The sequence below is a fragment of the Lithobates pipiens genome, unplaced genomic scaffold (genome assembly GCF_037356315.1).
Source record: "Lithobates pipiens isolate NorthernLeopardFrog02 unplaced genomic scaffold, aLitPip1_a1.2 Scaffold_19, whole genome shotgun sequence".
Classification (NCBI taxonomy): Eukaryota; Metazoa; Chordata; class Amphibia; order Anura; family Ranidae; genus Lithobates; species Lithobates pipiens.
Genome location: NW_027507764.1, coordinates 386,252,815 through 386,267,805, shown reverse-complemented (window position 1 = coordinate 386,267,805; position 14,991 = coordinate 386,252,815). Strand labels below are relative to the sequence as shown.

Here is a 14,991-nt window from a genome sequence, read left to right as displayed (position 1 = left end):
GGCACTTAGATAGACAGATCATCCGCAGGATTGGACGGATGATCTGTCTATCAAAGTGCCCGGACAAGGGGGAGGGGCTGCGTGTGACGGCGCGCGGCCGGGAACACACAGCTATTGAAATGAAAGCTGTGATGTTCCCGGCGCTGTGATCAAACAGGTGGCGGAGGCGGCTCTCCTCCCTGCACAGGCTGCAATGGGACACACTGGCTGCAAAATGACACACTGGCTGCAAAATGACACACTGGCAGCAAAATGACACACTGGCACACTGGCTGCAAAATGACACACTGGCACACTGGCTGCAAAATGACACACTGGCACACTGGCTGCAAAATGACACGCTGGCTGCAAAATGACACGCTGGCTGCAATGAGGCACACTGAATGAGGCACACTGGCTGCAATGGGGCACACTGGCTGCGGGCACACTGGCTGCAATGGGGGACACTGGCTGCAATGGGGGACACTGGCTGCAATGGGGGACACTGGCCTGTAATGGGGGATGCCTCCTGTACCACGTCCTCTGTCTCTGACCATCTTCTGTACCATATCCCCAGTCTCTGACCATCTCCTGTACCACGTCGTCTGTCTCTGACCATCTCCTATACCATGTCGCCAGTCTCTGACCACCTCCTGTACCATGCACGCAGTCTCTGACCACCTCCTGTACCATGTCGCCAGTCTCTGACCACCTCCTGTACCATGTCGCCAGTCTCTGACCACCTCCTGTACCATGTCGCCAGTCTCTGACCACCTCCTGTACCATGTCGCCAGTCTCTGACCACCTCCTGTACCATGTCGCCAGTCTCTGACCACCTCCTGTACCATGCACGCAGTCTCTGACCACTTCCTGTACCATGCACGCAGTCTCTGACCACCTCCTGTACCATGTCGCCAGTCTCTGACCACTTCCTGTACCATGTCGCCAGTCTCTGACCACCTCCTGTACCATGTCGCCAGTCTCTGACCACCTCCTGTACCATGTCGCCAGTCTCTGACCACCTCCTGTACCATGTCGCCAGTCTCTGACCACCTCCTGTACCATGTCGCCATTCTCTGACCACCTCCTGTACCATGTCGCCAGTCTCTGACCACCTCCTGTACCATGTCGCCAGTCTCTGACCACCTCCTGTACCATGTCGCCAGTCTCTGACCACCTCCTGTACCATGTCGCCAGTCTCTGACCACCTCCTGTACCATGTCGCCAGTCTCTGACCTCCTCCTGTACCATGTCCCCAGTCTCTGACCTCCTCCTGTACCATGTCCCCAGTCTTTGACCACCTCCTGTATAAAAATATTTTTTAAAAACAGTCATTTTCGGTATCGGTGCTGTTTCGGTATCGGTTTTTCGGTTTTCGGCCTAATGTATTTTTCATTTTCGGTATCGGTTTCGGCACCAAAAAACCCATTCGGTGCATCCCTAGTAATTTCTAAAACCTTTATAGGCCCCACCCTGCTGAAACACATGTGCTAGGTGGGTGAAACGCATTGGTATAGCACCCCACGCACTCCTGTGTATCCAACCATGCCCAGGCGATCACCAAACGGAAGTAAAACTGGAAGTGCGCAACTGGTCAGAGATAGATGTACAGTGGCGGTGCATCCCTCTCTCCAGCTATCCCCCCTCTGTGTACTATGGATAGATTCATGCATTGCACAAATCTATCCATGGCCACTGTAGACATCCCCTTTTCGGACACCGGGCGCCTTAATTCCAGCAGCGGGGGTGTTTTCTTTTCATACATCGGGGACACAGAGCCATAGTAGTTACCATATGGGTTATAGGCCACTTTCAGGTGATGGACACTGGCATGCCCTAAATTAAAAAGTGCACTCCCTATATAACCCCTTCCACTGGTGGGAGTACCTAAGTTTTTTCGCCAGTGTCTAAGGTTTTGGTCACAAGTAAAGGTGTGCTGTGCTGAGATCTTCTGGAGTAATCCTTGCTGGGGCTGGCTATGCAGACAGATCTATTCAGAGTGTCTAATCTTGACCGTATTGAATGGTACCTGGGCCTCGTATCCAAAGAAAGAAGGTTTTTGCCTGTGAATGCTCTCCTTTGGGAAGCTGGTCCCTGGGATGCAGTACTAAGTATTAAGGCCATAATGTTTTTACTGCCAGGGTGCTATTGCAGGCCCAGAACTGTGGATTTTCCTTTTACGATCCCCAGCTCCTGAAGGTTTAATGGAGGCCACCATGAAGGATGAAGATTGGGTCTATTGGTTTACCACAGAAAGCGGTGGGAAAGCTAAGTGGAGTTTTCTAAGAAATTTAAAAAAAATTCTTATGAAATGTCTCTTTAAATTTAGTAAATGCTGTCATGCCTATGTGTCAACACTGGGGGCTGTATTGAGTACTCATGTCTCATGCTTCTCAGAGCCACGCTGTGTCTTGAAGCAGATGCTTCTTCCTCCGGCCATTTGACAGACCTCTGGTAATTCTGGGGGGAGTTCTCTCTCTCCACAGACGCTCCCCTTTGGGGAAGGAAGCGCTGCAATTTTTTGTAAAAAAAATAAAAAAAAAGTGCGAACTGCATGCTGCTCGCGACTTACCGCCATTTCTTCTTCCTCCTGGGGATCGAGAGCCCCACGCTGCTCGCACGGGGAAAAGGCTCTTTTTGAAAGGGAGGGCCGTAGGTGATGCGGGGGGGAGGGGTTTAGCGTGGCATTGGCATCCTCCAACGTCCAGCGTGGGGGGGGGGGGGTTTGTTTTTAAAAGAACCTTCAATTGTATTTTGTAAAACTATGGAGGGACACAAGAGCGAAAGTGACATTTAAGATTTGGTGACACTGGTTTTTTCCTCTGACACATTTACTGCTGCATCAGGCTGAGCCTTAATAGTGGTGTTGAAGCTGAACTATTGCTTAAGCAGTACATGCAATGCTGTTAAAACACCCCCAGAAATAAAGCTAAAGCAGTCCCCCCTCTAGCTCTGATAAGCCTACGCATCTCTACAGATGGCATGCTCCCCTGAGAAGGAGTGACTGGTTAGAGTGATCATCAGGGGCATGAAATGTTTACAATTGTTTTCAACACTGCAGCCCCTGTGTGTTTTACCAAAGGATCTTTTTTCCCTCAGCCATGATGGGTTTAAAAAAAAAAAGTTTAGTGACTTCAGTCGCACAGGTTCTCTTTCGTTGCCCATGACCCTCAAACGGGGGAACTAGTGGCGGGAGGAGACGAATCCCCCCAGGGGACCGTGGTGAGGCTGATGACTCCTCTTCTGGGATGTCAAATGTGGGAGATCCAGCTGATATCAATGTCTTGCTAAATGGTCCACTCCACATTTATGCTCCCTTAACTGAGTGTTTGGGTTTGTCAGAAAAGCCTTTTTTGTATCTGAGAAGATCTCCCAGATAAATGTTATTTTTTCCTCCTAAGAAGGTTTTTACACTTTATACTATGGTGGAGGAAATTCACTAAGTACGGTATACTAGCAATTAACACAGTATATCCTCTGTGAATAAGAGCTGTTATTCGGCAGACAATGCTCAAATGCTTAGGCATCCAACAAATAAAGTTGTAATTCCTCTTAAAAAAAAAACTTTTATTAACACTTTTTTTTCTCTGGCGGATTGAGCAGCCTGGCTGACTGTAATTGTGTCATGGTTATGCAGTGATCTTCCTGTGTTTGCTTACCTCCCCTCATGTGTTCAGACTAAGAGACCAGCCACTTCCACCTGGTGGTTTTTATAACCTCTCCTCTAAGCATGGCTCCACCCCAGGCCCTATCAGGGAGCCCTATATTAACCTGTGCACTGCAGGCCATCAGTGCTGATCAACCATTGTGTATTCCTTTGTGTGTTTAGCTTCCTGTTACCTGCCGTGTGCTCTTCTGTTGTTTCGTTACCGACTTTGGCGTGTATTTGACTATCCCTGTTTGCCTGTGATCCTGACCTTTTGGCGTGTCCCTGACTATTGCTGTCTGCTTGTGGCCCCGACCTTGGCTTTGTCCCTCACCATCCCTATCCTCCTGTTGCCTACTGTGGTTGTGAGCTGGGGGACCCTGGGGGTCGCGACCTGGAGCCAGTTGCAGCCAAGTCCATCCTCACCACTCGAGGCGCTGGTGAACACCTGCTGGCTCTTAGACTCCGCGCCCCAGGGAATCTTACGCTCTAACCCCGGTGGGACCTGTCTCCCGTCCGCAGTAGTCAGCCGTAGGGTCCACAACCTTGCGGTGCACTCCTGATCCCTACGGTGTGCATCTGTCACCTCGCCTCGGGGTGACCTGACAGTTTGATCAGCCATGGACCCGGCTGACGTGCCGCTTCCTGCAGATGATCCATTGCAGAGCTTAGTTCGCAGACTTGAGACCCAAGAATTGCCTCAGACCCAGGTGATGAGATTCCTTCAGGATTTGGCATCGCGTGTTGAACAGGTTCAGGCCTCATTAGGACCCCCGGTTCAACAACCTCAACCGCTATCTGCCGCTGCACCTATCGCATCAGTCGCAGCCACACATTCATTACAACTACCAGCTCCGGTCCGTTTCTCTGGGGACTCCAAGGCTTGCAGGGGGTTCCTTAGACAGTGCACAATTCATTTTGAACTTTAGCCCCAAAACTTCCTGAATACCACAGAAACTCAGAACTTGGATATAACTTCCACTGTTGTAAATGTATGCTGGTCAGCCATGGGCTGCCTCTTTTGCACTGAATAGTGATGACACAGGGCATATAGTTGGCTGGATGTCCTCAAGGTAGCCACCTAGTGTTCAGTTGCAAGTGCCCCGCGGGTTTCCCAGGAGCCCTTCAGACCCGTTTGTAGATGTCACCCATTAAGGATAAGATGTGCATGATTGCTGGTTCGGTATATATTGTACCAATACTGGAGACACAGGGTATACAATGGGCCTGGATGTCCTAAAGGTAGGCGCATAGCATTTAGTTGTAAGTGCCCCGTAGGTTTACAAGGACCGCTCCAGACCCCCTTCTCATGTGTTATCTTCACTAACCTGTTTAGTGTCTTATATCTTTCCTCACCCTCTGCCAGGTCTGAATCACATTACAGTTTGCCACTTAAAAGCTCCTCTACTTTCAGCTGTCAGTTTGTAAAGGATTTTGGTGCAACCTACCTATGTGTAGTGTACAGTAGTGATGGTCATCTCCCTCTAGTGGCTGACATGCACACTACTTAGTTCAATGTTATTCCACTTGTACTAGAAAAATCCAGAAACCTGCAAGGTGGGCCCCAAGGTTTCGACTGCCTAGGGGCCTCCACAAAGTTTAGTCTGGCACTGGTGGAGTGATTTGCTGCCTCTCCCATTGACATTTTGTATTTGCAGTTTCTTAAGTAGATTGCTTTGGCACTCAGTGTATGTATAGAATTTTATTACTAAACTTCTGAAATAATCATTTTATTTTCTCTGCAGCTGCATGATGGACAAAAAATCAAATTCCCTCCCGCGATCTTGGCTGAGTTAGGCAATGACACCACAAAGGCCACTGTCTGTTTTTATGGACATGTGGATGTCCAGCCTGCTAAAAAGGAAGATGGGTGGAAAAATGATCCATACACATTGACTGAAGTTAATGGTTAGTATCTTGGTTATTGGCTAGTTTCAGGTCTATGCACTTTTGTTAATATATACAGTATATAGAGCATACATCATTCTGAATACAAAAGTATAGTAAAACAGAGCTAAAGATTTAGTCCTCTTCCTTGGTCATCTTTGAGAACTAACACATCAGTGTGAAGGGCCTGAAGGTGGAATAGCATTTGGCCAGAGTTGTTTAGAGTCTAAAGAGAATGTGTGTTTCTGAAAAATGTACTTTAATTATTTACTAATATGCCATAATTCTTCTAAGTTTAAATTTTCATAATTTTAAGGAAACTTATATGGGCGAGGTGCAACTGACAACAAAGGCCCCGTGTTAGCCTGGATAAATGCAATTGAAACATATATATCACTGAAAAAGGTAAGACAATTTTTAAAAAATTAATGCAATGAGCCATCCCTGTTTTTCTTGTAGCATGCTGACAGGATACAGATTTTTCTACTCTGGCTCCAGCTAATTTTTTAAGAAAACAAACTCAGACTATGCAAACATTTTAGTTTGTTTCACCTGAGACTTCTAGTGGAGGTACTTCTAGCACACAACCTGTGATTGACGGCCTTAGTTCTGTTCCTGTGTGCTGTGTGAAGGGGGGTGTGTTCTCCTCTCCAATCAGCTCTCAGAGCTCTCCTCACTGAGCTCTGTAGAGTGTAATTTCAGCTTTCCGCACCCTGTTTTCTAACTACTCAGACAAGCATTATACATTTTGGACTTTCACCTGCTGGAGAGAAGAGATATTTTTAATCCCTGTGCATTTATGTGAATTTATTATTTTTGTGCTTTTATTATTTTTTAGTGAAATGTGAACTTAGTCTTTAAGCTGACAGTTCAATTGGGCTTTACCATTAGGACCCTTTCCCACCGAGGCGGTTTTCAGGCGCTACAGCGCTAAAAATAGCGCCTGTGTAGCACCTGAAAAAAAACGGCTCCTTTCACTTTAGTGGTGCACTGGCAGGACGGTGAAAAAAGTCATGCTAGCCACATCTTTGGAGTGGTGAAGCGGTGTATTCACCGCTCCTAAACCGCTCCTACCCATTGAAATCAATGGGGCAGCGCGGCTATACCACTGGCAAAGCGCCAATGCAACTCGCTTTGCGGGTGGTTTCAACCCTTTTGCGCCCACTAGCAGGGGGTAAAACTGCCCCGTTAGCGGCCGCTAAAATGATGGTAAAGCGACGCTAAATATAGCGCCTCTTTACCGCTGGTCATTTTTTCCCACAATTCTTTGCAAAATCAAGATTTTTTTTACTTTTTTTTTTTTTTCACAAAATTGTCATATTATCAGTTTATTTCTCACACACAGCATATGCATACCACAAATTACACCCCAAAACACATTCTGCTATTACTCCCGAGTACGGCGATACCACATGTGTGAGACTTTTACACAGCGTGGCCACATACAGAGGCCCAACATGCAGGGAGCGCCATCAGGCGTTCTGGAGCACCCAGGACAATTCTGACATTTCTCCCCTACATGTAAAAATCATCATTTATTTGCTAGAAAATTACATAGAATACCAAAACATTATATATTTTTTTTTAGCAAACACCCTGGAGAATACAATGGTGGTTATTGCAACTTTTTATCTCGCACGGTATTTGCGCAGCAATTTTTCGAATGCTTTTTTTTGGAAAAAAAACTGTTTTGTGCTTAAAAAAAAAAAAAACACAGTAAAGTTAGCCCAATTTTTGCATAATGTGAAAGATGAAGTTACGCTGAGTAAATAGATACCTAACATGTCACTCTTCAAAATTGCACACGCTCGTGGAATGGCGCCAAACGTCGCTACTTAAAAATCCCCATAGGCGACGATTTAATTTTTTTTTACTGGTTACATGTTTTGAGCTACAGAGGAGGTCTAGGGCTAGAACGTTCGCAGCGATACCTCACATGTGTGGTTTGAACACCGTTTTCATATGTGGGCAGGACTTACATATGCGTTTGCTTCTGCATGCGAGCACATGGGGACAGGGGCGCTTTAACCACTTGGGTACCGCGCTATTGCAAAATGACGGCAATAGCGCGGACCCACATTTCCGGGACTACGTGTATTGACGTCATCCCGGATACGAGCGGCCTGCGCGCCCCCTGAGGGGCGCGCGCGGCGCGCTCTGTGATCGGCGAGTCCGTGAGACTCGCCTGATCACCGATCCGTGTAAGGGGTCGATCCCGACCCCTTATCACGTGATCAGCTGTCAGCCAATGACAGCTGATCATGTGATAAAACGGAGCCGGTAATCGGCTAGTATTCCTCCTCGCGCTGACAGCGCGAGGAGAAAAAAAAAAAGCCGATCGCCGGCGGCCGTGTTCGGGACATCAGTCCCGATCACGGCCAGCAATTTAAGCGGACACCTGCCCCCTGCCAGTGCCCACCTGCCACCCGCAGTGCCATCCTGAAATAAAGTAAGTGCCCCCCTGTCAGTGCCACCCAGCAGTGCCCATAGTGCCCACAGTGCCACCCAGCAGTGCCCACAGTGCCACCCAGCAGTGCCCACAGTGCCACCCACAGTGCCACCCAGCAGTGCCACCCACAGTGCCACCCAAAATCTGCCTCAAAGGTGCTGCACCCCAGTGCCGCCCAGCAGTGCCACCCATCAGTGCCCAGCAGTGCCGCCCATCAGTGCCCAGCAGTGCCACCTATCAGAGCCACCTATCAGTGCCACCTATCAGTGCCCATCAGTCCCATCTATCTGTGGTACCTATCAGTGCCCATCCGTGCCACCCATCCGTGCCACTTATCCGTGCCACCCATCCGTGCCATCTTATCTGTGCCCATCTTTGCCCATCAGTGCCGCCTTATCTGTGCCCATCGGTGCCGCCTTATCTGTGCCTATTAGTGCCGCCTTAACTATGCCTATCAGTGTCCACCAGTGCAGCCTATCAGTGTCCACCAGTGCAGCCTATCAGTGCCCACCAATGCAGCCCATCAGTGCCCACCAATGCAGCCCATCAGTGCCCACCAATGCAGCCTATCAGTGCCGCCTAATCAGCGCACTTCAATGAAGGAGAAAAATGACCCGTTTGCAAAATTTTATAACAAACTATTAAAACATGATTTTTTTTTTTTGCATCTTTTTTTGTTTGTTTAGCAAAAAATAAAACTCCGAGCTGTAACTAAATACCACCAAAAGAAAGCTCTATTTGTGGGAAAAAAATGATAAAAATTTCATTTGGGTACAGTGTTGTATGCCCGCGCAATTGTCATTCAAAGTGCATCAGCGCTGAAAGCTGAAAATTGGTCTGGGACTGAGGGGGGTTTAAGTGCCCAGTAAGCAAGTGGTTAAAAAAAAATAAAAATTTATTGTTCATTTTACTTTTAATTATTTTAGTTTGACATTTTTTTTCCCCAAAAATAAATTTTTTGATCACTTTTATTCCTATTACAAGGAATGTAAACATCCCTTGTAATAGGAATAGGGCATGACATGTCCTCTTTACAGTGAGATATGGGGTCAATAAGACCCCACATCTCACCTCTAAGCTGGGAAGCCTGAAAAAAAAAAAAAAAGATTCTGGCTTTGATCGTATTGGCGAGTCGGTAGAAGCACCGGAGGGCGGCGGGAGGGGGGGTGTCTATGGCTGGGTATTGCAGGGTATCACCTACTATGGCTGGGTATCTCCGAGTATGGCTGGGTATCTCAGAGTATGGTGTTGCAGAGTATTGCGTTTCAGAGCATTGCAGGGTATTAGCGGGTGTTGCAGAGCATTGCAGAGTGTTGCAGGGTATTGGTGGGTGTTGCAGAGTGTTGCAGGATATTGGCGGGTGTTGCAGAGTGTTGCAGGGTATTGGCGGGTGTTGCAGAGTGTTGCAGGGTATTGGCGGGTGTTGCAGAGTGTTGCAGGGTATTGGCGGGTGTTGCAGAGTGTTGCAGGGTATTGGCGGGTGTTGCAGAGTGTTGCAGGGTATTGGTGGGTGTTGCAGAGCATTGCAGAGTGTTGCAGGGTATTGGCGGGTGTTGCAGAGCATTGCAGAGTGTTGCAGGGTATTGGCGGGTGTTGCAGAGCATTGCAGAGTGTTGCAGGGTATTGCAGAGTGTTGCAGGGTATTGGCGGGTGTTGCAGAGCATTGCAGAGTGTTGCAGGGTATTGGCGGGTGTTGCAGAGCATTGCAGAGTGTTGCAGGGTATTGGCGGGTGTTGCAGAGCATTGCAGAATGTTGCAGGGTATTGGCGGGTGTTGCAGGGTATTGCAGAGTGTTGCAGGGTATTGCAGAGTGTTGCAGGGTATTGCAGGGTGTTGCAGGGTGTTGCAGGGTGTTGCAGGGTGTTGCAGGGTGTTGCAGGGTGTTGCAGGGTATTGGCGGGTGTTGCAGGGTATTGGCGGGTGTTGCAGAGCATTGCAGAGTGTTGCAGGGTATTGGCGGGTGTTGCAGGGTATTGGCGGGTGTTGCAGGGTATTGGCGGGTGTTGCAGAGTGTTGCAGGGTATTGCAGAGTGTTGCAGGGTATTGCAGAGTGTTGCAGGGTATTGCAGAGTGTTGCAGGGTATTGCAGAGTGTTGCAGGGTATTGCAGAGTGTTGCAGGGTATTGCAGAGTGTTGCAGGGTATTGCAGAGTATTGCAGGGTATTGGCGGGTGTTGCAGAGCATTGCAGAGTGTTGCAGGGTATTGCAGAGTGTTGCAGGGTATTGCAGAGTGTTGCAGGGTATTGCAGGGTATTGCAGAGTATTGCAGAGTAATGGCAGAGAATTGAGGGGTTAAATTTCGGTGAGCAGCGATGTGGGCACTGCAGATGCAGCCCACAGCGCTGCTGACACCGATCTCTTCCCCCTCCTCTGTACCGATCAGTTTGTTTACAAGTGATCACTCCATCATTTGACGGAGCGATCACGTGGTAAACGGCCGCGATGAGCGGCTGTTTACCGTGATCCGTGATGCGCCGGGTCCTATGGACCCAGCGGTCACGGATGCTCTCGAGTGCACGCCCGAAGGGGGCGCGCGAGAGCGGAATTATGGGAGGACGTCATATGACGGCCTCCCAGAGTTAAACAACCGCCCTGTAGCCGTCATTCGGCTATGGGCTGGTTGTTAAGTGGTTAAGAGTCAGCAGCTACAGTGTTTGTGCTGAGTTAAAAAAAAAAAAAAACTGGAACACCGCTTTAAGCGGGCCATACATGAATTGAAATTAAGCCAATTAAGCAGAGACCAGCTATAGTCGATCTATGTATGGGTTATGGAAACTCAGAATGTGAGATATATAGCAGTTTGTATCACAGGGTGACGCTGTGAACAAACACATAATAATGTGCCATCGTCCCAATATATGTTACGAAAATGGAAAAAGCAGCTAGTGTTTATAGGACTTTTGAAGGGCACATGGGTACCACATCTAAAAGTTGAAAAAGTTTTTAATCATTTAATTTACACACAATAACAAACAATACATTCACAACGTATATTACAGCAATATAAAAGAATTGTGTACATATTACAAACATGGAGATAAAATCAGCATAATCGGCCGGCTTGCGAGTGCCCAATCACTCAGAGGATCAAACGCGATAGCGTCAGTGCGTACTGGGTGGTCAGTACACACTAACGATATCGCGTTTGATCCTCTGAGTGAAAGAGCCGTAAAGAGGGTTGAATAGAACACCAAGCCTTGCTTTTCTGTGGGGATTTGCATGATCACCCCCTGAACCAGTAATCAGTCTAATGCCCGAAACAGAGACTGCCTTTTCCCTGGATCTTTGGGAAAGTCAGACCTCAGAAAATGAGGCGGTGGAAACTCCTGCAATTCCAGTTTGTACCCTAGAGTTATCGTGGAGATGATCTTTCCTGAATTTCCTCCTGTCAGACTTCTGATAACTGCAGATGTCTTCCCCCCACCCTGGCGAGCTAGGGTGCCCCTTCATAATGAGGCTTTAGAATTCTGTTTTGCAGGCTTCTACCCCCAGGTCTTCTTTTTGACAGGCAAAATAGTACTTTTCCCACTTGAAATCGTTTGGATGTATTTGTCCAAATAATCCCCAAATCACTGATCCCTATGAAAAGGTAAACCAGTCAGGAGCCTTTTACATGGTGATTCAGCTGGCCAATTTTTTAACCACAGGATCCTTTGCATGTGCACCAGCACAAGCGCAAGGCGAGACTCCTGGTCAATGGCAAAACATAATGCACTTGGCGGTTTGACCAATTACGGCCTGTTGTACAGGGAACCTCCTTAGGGGCCTGTCTAAACTGGTCCTTCAGGGATTGACAGATGCCTATTGCAGTGACTGCAGGCTGAGTAACTGCACCTGCCAAAGAAAAAGAGGATTTTAATGGGAACTCCAATCTTTTATCTGTTGGATCCTTAAGCATTTGTGCATTGTCTACTGGACAAGTTAGACTTTTATTCACACTGGATATGGCAGCATCAACTGCTGGTGCATTCTATCTTTTGGTGAATTTCTCCTCCGTGGGATAAAGTACTTAAGACCTTTTTGGAGGGAGAAAATGCTTATCCGGATGATCCCATTCAGCATAAATAAGCTGTTCCAGTAATGCATGGAGGGGAAATGCATGCAAAGTCTGTGGAGGTTTTAAGGAACCCAAAGAAGAAACAGAACTTTCAGCTGACTCTATTAGGTACAGCTTGAAAGTAGAACGAACCATTTCTGTAAGAGACTGTACCAGCAACTTTTCAGATTGGGAGGCTGAAAAGGGTTCATCTACCGTTGATTCCTCAGAAAAGGACTCATTGGATTGCCTTTTCTCTTGATCCCCTGAGGGTAATACCTCATCCTCTACCCACTGCTCCCTTGATAAAGGGTCTGAGGTGCAGGAACCATGCTTCCTATCCCTTTGGATGGAAGGTGCAATTAAAGCCGCTAGTCTCTCCTCTAGCCCCAGCAGGGCAGAGGAAAGGGTATCTTCAGTCATGTATACAGGGGCTGAGACGTTAGAAGCAGCTGCAACACTCACTGGTTCCAATAGCTCACCCTAGCTAGCCACTTCTGGTATTTCAGGAGAAGATGACAATGTGGAGGCATGACTAGAGTCCTCAGCGCCTGGGGGGGTGATGCTTTAGGTACCTTTTTTGAGGTGTTTGCACAGCCTTTTTGGGAGGCATAGTCCTAAGCACAAAAGCAGAGGCACTAAGTAAATGCACTACTTGCTGAGCAATAATCTAGCTATACAATGCCGCAAATAAGGTTCAGCCTGGTGCTGAGTAAAATGTATTTCCTCTAATTGGGAATGCCTGTATGCAGCACCTTACATGCCCCCACCACTCCTGTGTCCGGTGTTATTAGCAGCTGTACTCTACAGCTACTAGCTGAGGAGAGTTTGTATTTTGGGCTCGGTATCCCCAGCGCCTGGAGAAAGCCGCCACACCCCCAAGGAAAGAGGGCTTTGGGGGGGGAGTACAAACTGCTGTTGTACCTACCAGCCCCTTAGTTCCCTCGGGGGGGAAAATGCAGCCAATGACAAACTTTTTCCTGTATAGGAATCCCCCCTGAACAATGCTGCATTAACGAGACCACACACATGCTGTCTTAGCTGCTTGACACAGAGCTGAACTGAGAGGCAACGTACAAAGGTATGTGCATTTACCCCCTCTAGTGGAGAACTTAAGACATGACAACATTTTACTAGAGGAAGAAAAAACATAGGTAGACTTTTTACAGTTCCTAGGCTTCTTCCCTTAACTTATCCTTGCCGCAGGATACTGCTGATGATAGACAGATCCAAACTTCAACCATCATGGCAGACTATGTTTAGCAAACCTTCAAGGACCGAGTACCTTTTTATCGGAGTTCCACTCCCTTGGACCTGTATAGTACCCCACCAGGAAAAACTTTAGGTAATGTGGGCATGACCAAAGCACTGGGTCCCGGGGTCCAGCCCTCCAAGGAGAGGCATTACAGGCAAAGCCTCGCTCTTCTTATACGTGGCCCGGGTACTATCCACTTTGGCCTCAGTGGCACTTTGAAAGGAACCTGGTGGAGGCTATTTAAATCCAATAGGGATCCCTCCAGCGGAGCTCTTCAGAGTACATCTTCACTCTTCACCAACACCTTAGACACTGATGAAAAAACGGAGCTATTCCTGGGAGGAGGAGGGGTTATATAGGGAGTGAGTATAGGGGGCCAAACTTCCTGGTGACTTTGCTACAGCGAAGTCATCCGGTAGTGGGAGTACCTAGGTAAACTAGGTACCAGCTGCCCCTCCCCCTGAAAGATGCCAAATGTGGCAGTGGAGGGAGGGGAAAGCAAGTGGAGCTTCCCCTTTTGGATGAAGCTCCTGCTTTAAATAAAGAAAAGTAATTAAATTGTGTCCTTGGCCTTTTCCTAGAGTTAGCCCTGTGGTTGGCAATTCAACATCATAACATTTTTGTTGTTGAATCCAGAAGGCATATACTATGTGGCTGTTCATTTGTAATGTCTAATACAGTGGTCGCCAACCAGTGGTCTCTGGACCACTGATGGTCCATGAGAAACTTTTAGTGGTCCCCAGGGGTTCTGCTGCAAATCAACATTCTAACATTGGATGTATACTGCACAATGTTGTTTCCAATGTTGTTCTAAATGTGTGCTGTTGGTCAATACTGTCAGTGCACATTGATACTTGATTGCTCCTCTATAGTTCAGACTCCTGCAAACTCAGAGGGAGGCACTGGGAGTAGTCAGAGCGTGGGAGGTGAAGAAAGAGGGGACTTCCAATTGCAGCGCTGATCACAGACTGTGGGAGGGAGCATGGAGCTCAAGCACATGGCTGGTTAAAGAGATGAGATCCAATGATGAGTCTATGTAAGGCAGCAGTGTTATGCAGAGTGCGAGGGGTTCAGATAGCCAGAGCATTGTGTGCATAAGGCATGTACAATTCATGTTAATGGTCCACAGGATTCAAAATAATGAGTTTAGTGGTCTATAAAGTCCTCAAGGTTGGCAACCATTGTCTAAAGTATATTTTTCTTTTGTGATTTTAGGACATCCCTGTGAACTTGAAGTTCATTATAGAAGGAGTGGAGGAAACCGGTTCCCCTGGTTTAGAAGAATTAATTACAGAACACAAGGAGTTCTTCTCTGATGTGGATTATATTGTTATTTCTGATAACGTGCGGCTCAGCCAAAAGCCCGCCTTGACATATGGGACAAGAGGCAATGCCTATTTCTTTGTAGAGGTAATGATCTGTTTTCTACATTAGACGGGTGAGGTTTTAGCTTATAGCAAATTTCCAAATGACTTTTCCAGATATTCAAGTCCTTGTTTTATTTCTAAGTAAAAGCACTCTGAGGACAGTAATACAAGGCACAAGTGTTTACATATGTTTCCTGGGTATACATAGCATTATAGTAATATACAATCATATTTTAAGAAACCACTACCACTATGTATGGTTTAGACCAAGCATATTCAATTAGCGGACCTCCAGCTGTTGCAAAACTACAAGTTCCATCATTCCTCCTTCTTTGGGTGTCATGCTTGTGGCTGTCAGAGTCTTGCTATGCC

The 14,991-nt window shown here is 47.4% G+C and overlaps 1 protein-coding gene across 3 annotated transcripts in view; it reads left to right on the top strand.

Annotated features, from left to right (window-relative positions):
• Positions 1-14,991, top strand: part of LOC143997005 (beta-Ala-His dipeptidase-like) — a 102,810-nt gene that overhangs the window by 33,842 nt on the left and 53,977 nt on the right. For all 3 annotated transcript variants that reach the window (XM_077492360.1, XM_077492361.1, XM_077492362.1), the window contains 3 exons: positions 5,371-5,533; positions 5,829-5,917; positions 14,468-14,662. In XM_077492360.1, the coding sequence (XP_077348486.1) occupies positions 5,371-5,533; positions 5,829-5,917; positions 14,468-14,662 (447 nt within the window). The remainder of the gene's footprint in view (positions 1-5,370; positions 5,534-5,828; positions 5,918-14,467; positions 14,663-14,991) is intronic.